The 4595-nt window shown below is 49.2% G+C and overlaps 1 protein-coding gene across 1 annotated transcript in view; it reads right to left on the bottom strand.

Moving 5' to 3' along the window:
* SLC25A27 (solute carrier family 25 member 27) overlaps positions 1 to 2866 on the bottom strand; it is a 22551-nt gene extending 19685 nt beyond the window's left edge. Inside the window, exons 1-2 of the mRNA XM_015406405.1 lie at positions 2632 to 2866; positions 397 to 588 (exon numbers count right to left, since the gene is read on the bottom strand). Coding sequence (XP_015261891.1) covers positions 397 to 588; positions 2632 to 2734 — 295 coding nt within the window. The 5' untranslated portion in view covers positions 2735 to 2866. The remainder of the gene's footprint in view (positions 1 to 396; positions 589 to 2631) is intronic.
* Between the last annotated feature and the right edge of the window lie 1729 nt (positions 2867 to 4595).

Raw genomic sequence — 4595 nt, forward strand, 5'->3', positions numbered from 1 at the left:
ATTAGCATATGGGGCCCCACCCCTGCCGGCACAGCTCATTAGCACATTAGAACACACCCCCATGTTACCAGAAGTGTGGCCATCCAGCCACACCCACCTTTTGCTTCTTATTCTGTTTACCTTGTTTGTTGTCAAAACCCAGGGCCTTTTTTTGTCGCAGGAACTCCTTTGCATGTTAGGCCACACATCCCTAATGTAGCCAATCCTAATGAGTTCCTGCTGTTGGGTGTGGCCTATTATGCTAATGAGTTCCTGCTGGGCGTGGCCAACTTGGGAGCCAGCCAGAACTCCGTTCCTGCCCAAAAATAGCCCTGGTTCTACTGCTTCAGACTAACATGGCTACCCCACGTAGACAGACAGCTGGGCAGACAAACAGAAAGGCTTTGTATTTCAGACCTATGTGTCTGTAAACCGCCGGCGTTGCTCCTTGCCAGAGTTTCAGCACCCCTTCCTCTCGGACTATCCCGGCTGCTGTACGTAGCATACCACGGTAGGGGACCGTTCCCCTTCTTGCATCTTCATAGTTACGTACAGGAGCTTCACCTTGGATCTGTAGCCGGGTCTTTGTGAGGTCCAGAGGGAAAGTCACTAAGGGAAATAACCAAGAAGAAATAGGAACAGAAGACTGGTCAGCTCACATCCAACGCCTTGGGCCCGAATTAACAGCTGGCCATGAAGTCCCAGCATCGGGGTCATTTCCTGCGGGAGCGCACAGGAGCGGAGCTCCAGCAGTAAGGAGTTCAGGGGGCGGGCACATGCAACAGGCCCCGCCCCCTGCTCCCAGCAGCCCTCAGTTGGGCCACGAGGAGCAAGAAGCAGCCAGGCAAGTTGCAGAGCCGCCCCCCCCGGCCCGCCTTCAGGTACAAGCTCTCCCTCCTCTGTGAGGGCAGATCTCCCCCCCATAGCTAGCAATCCAAAACAGTCCAGTGGCACCTTTAAGACCATGTTTTATTCAGGTACAAGCTCTCCCTCCTCTGTGAGGACAGATCTGCATGCCCCCCCCAACAGCTAGCAATCCAAACCAGTCCAGTAGAGCCTGAGTGCTGGGTGTGTCCTTCTGACACACTTCCGGTGGTGTCAGGGGGTGTGGCCTATGCAAATAAGTTATGCTAATGAGTTATGCTAATGAGCTCCTGCACCTCTTTTTCTGTGAAATGACCCCTGCCCAGCATCGACATGTCTCACTCTTCTTGACTGCTCACCAAAACATCTTTGCCCACGCAAGTAATAAGCTATGTGAACCTTCTCAGACTCTAATCCTGTGCACACTGACTTGGCAGTAAGCAGGGCCTTTTTTGTAGAAAAAGCCCAGCAGGAACTCATTAGCATAATAGGCCACACCAAATGACAGAAACTTATTAGCATATCCAGCCACACCCATGAGAGCATAGCTCATTAGCATATTAGACTGCACCCCTATGTTACCAGAAGTGTCGACATCCAGCCACACCCACCTTTTGCTTCTTATTCTGTTTACCTTGTCTGTTGTCAAAACCCAGGGCCTTTTTTTGTAGCAGGAACTCATTTGCATGTTAGGCCACACAAGCCGCCAATCCTAATGAGTTCCTGCTGTTGGGTGTGGCCTGTTATGCTAATGAGTTCCTGCTGGGCGTGGCCAACTTGGGAGCCAGCCGGAACTCCGTTCCTCTGCGTTCCTGCCCAAAAATAGCCCTGGGAGTAAGAACTACTGAAGTCAGTGGAACTTGGTGGAGGAAAAGTGCCGTCAAGTCACGCCGCGGGGTTCTCAAGTCGAGGGACATTCAGAGGGGGTTTTTGCCATTGCCTGCCTCTGCGTCAAGACCCTGGCATTCCTTGGAGGTCTCCCATCCAAATCCTAGCCAGGGCCGACCCTCTCGGCTTCAGAGATCTGAAGAGATCGGGGTAGCATGGGCTGTCCAGGTCATGGTCAGTGGAACCCACTCCTGAGTCGAGATCTGAAGAGATCGGGGTAGCATGGGTCATGGTCAGTGGAACCCACTCCTGAGTAACCAGGCTTGGGCTCATAAGTGCACATCACATTCATGTCAAACTATTTCAAGTTTCTTAAAAACTTTGTGGGGCACGATGACAATGCTGCGCTCATCCAGTGTATGCCCAGTGAACCAAAATTGGCATTTTGCAACAACCCAGTGAGTGTACAGCGGAGCTTAAAAAAAGCCCTTTCCTTCTGCCTGCCCCCATCCCCCCTCCTACCAACACTGATATGGAATTAGGGTTGCCAACCTCCAGATGGGGCCTGGAAATCTCCCGGAATCACACCTGGTCTCCAGGGGACCGGAATCAGCTCCCCTGGAGAAAACAGCTGCTTTGGAGGAGGGTGGACTCCACAGCGTTATACCCCGCCGAGCTCCTTCCCTCCCCCCAAAACCACCATTCCCGGTAGGGTTCCCATCCTCCAGGTGGCAGCTGGAGTTCTCCCGCTATTACGACTGCTCTCCAGGCAACAGAGATCAGTTCGCCTGGAGAAAACTGGCTGCTTTGGAAGTTGGGTTCAATTGGCCTTATGCCTCAAACGCCATCCTCTTCAGGCTCCACCCCCAAAATCTCCAGGTAATCCCCAGGCTCCAGCCCCGAAAGCTCCAGGAATCGCCCAGCCCAGAGTTGGCAACCCCATATGGACTCGATCAGTACCTAGTTCCGCCACAGAAGCGGCGCAGGCGGACAGGATGAACTTGGTGATCCTTGGCCACCTCTCCGAAAAGGAGGCATGTTTCTCTTCCTTTCTGGAGAGCATTCAGCATGAAATTCTGGAAAACATTCAGCTGTTTTGTCCCCCTAGAATAATCGGCGGGAGCTCAGCGCTGTCTTGTCTCACATCACAAATCCAAGTCTCCCGACAAACCATTCCCTGTCAGCTCCATTTTTGGGGAACTTCTCTCGCAGTGGCAGCAGCACTTTTGTTAAAGTCCAGTGTCCTGAGAACCCTCACTCCAGAGTCTCTCGTTAATGACATAAACACATCGGGGGCTTCTGGGATATGTAGTCTTTTGTTTCCTTCCCCCGATAGCCCTCAGATGTCACGCATTTGGCAGCAAAAGAATTAAGAAGTGCCCGAAAGACTGGCACGGCTTGTGGCTTTCTGGATTAAATTTGAAGTTTGCGTAACGACATCTCGGCATGTGCATTTTTTTTAACTCATAATTTTTTATTGAAGTAATGAATGGAACAAGCAAGGATAACAGTTAATTGAATATTGATAACAACATGAGAAGAGGGAAATTTAGTTTTCCCCCTATAAACACAATATTACAGACTGTATAAGCAGGATACAATAGTTTGATAACACAAAATATAATAAACTGTGTAAGGCTCTTAGAATTAGAGAATATTGTGAAGCTAAGAAATATATTCTAGTGACTACCTGTTTACTAGACAGAGAGAATAATTAGAGTTGCAACTTTTAGAATAATGATGAGAAAGCCTCAAGGTGCTATGTCTAGGTAGTGTAGAGCATAAGAAAGGGGTGATTGATGAGTTAATTAAGTGGGTAACATCTGTGCAACAGAGATGATTGAATAAACTATGTTTGGTAATTAAATCCATTTGATGTAGTTCTGCATGTGCATTTTTTGTGCACAGAAACTTACACCGGGGGAAAAGCTTGTCATCATAACTGTAAAGGTAAAGGCAGGGCCGGCTCCAGCTTATTTTGCACCCTAGGCGCGGATCCCTTCTGCCCCCCGCCCCCGCATCCACCAATTTTCAAAAATAAATGCATTTTAGAAAGAATGAAAAACACAAATAATCAATAATCCCAGAGTACGGGGCCGGGTGCAGTTTAGTGCCCCTAAGGGCCGTCCCACTCTAGGCGATCGCCTAGTTCGCCTAGTGAGTGAGCCGGCCCTAGGTAAAGGTAAAAGTCCCCTTGCTCGAAAGCCAGTCAAGTCCAACTCTAGGGTTGCGGTGCTCATCTCCGTTTCAAAGCCGAAGAGCCAGCGCTGTCCAAAGACGTTTCTGTGGTCATGTGGCCAGCATGACTAAACACCAAGGTGCACGGAACGCTGTTACCTTCCCACCAAAGTGGTATTTATTTACTGGCAATTTCTTGCTTAAGAACTGCTAGGTTGGCAGGAGCTGGAACTAGAGACGGGAGCTCACTCCATCATGCGGCACACTCGGGTCTCGGACTGCTGAACTACTGACCTTCCACAGCCTGCAGTTCAGCGTAATAACCACTTTAATTTTTTCTATCACTTGGTATGTAGACTGAATTGATGCAAGATAGTATGTTTCTCAGGTACCCTTTTTGCAAACTGTTTTAAGATGAGAACCCGTGGGGGGAAATACGGTGTTCTGTTATTTTATTTATTTTATTTTAGTATTACAGGCTGATCCAGTCCCCTCTAATCTATTTCTGACAAAGACACAGAAGATTAATTTTCAGATTAATCTAACCACTACACCAGGCTGTCTCTGTGGGCCAGGGTTATTCTCCACATCTCCAACAATTAGCATTGTCCAAGTAACTTGTCCATTACATTTAGACATCAGTGCACAGTTAATAATACTTATTCTCAGGGGTCATTTCCTGCGGGAGCCCACAGGAGCGGAGCTCCAGCAGTAAGGAGCCCAGGGGGCAGGCACATGCAACAAGC

The sequence above is a fragment of the Gekko japonicus genome, unplaced genomic scaffold (assembly GCF_001447785.1).
Source record: "Gekko japonicus isolate JY-2015 unplaced genomic scaffold, Gekko_japonicus_V1.1 scaffold2988, whole genome shotgun sequence".
In the NCBI taxonomy this organism is placed as follows: Eukaryota; Metazoa; Chordata; class Lepidosauria; order Squamata; family Gekkonidae; genus Gekko; species Gekko japonicus.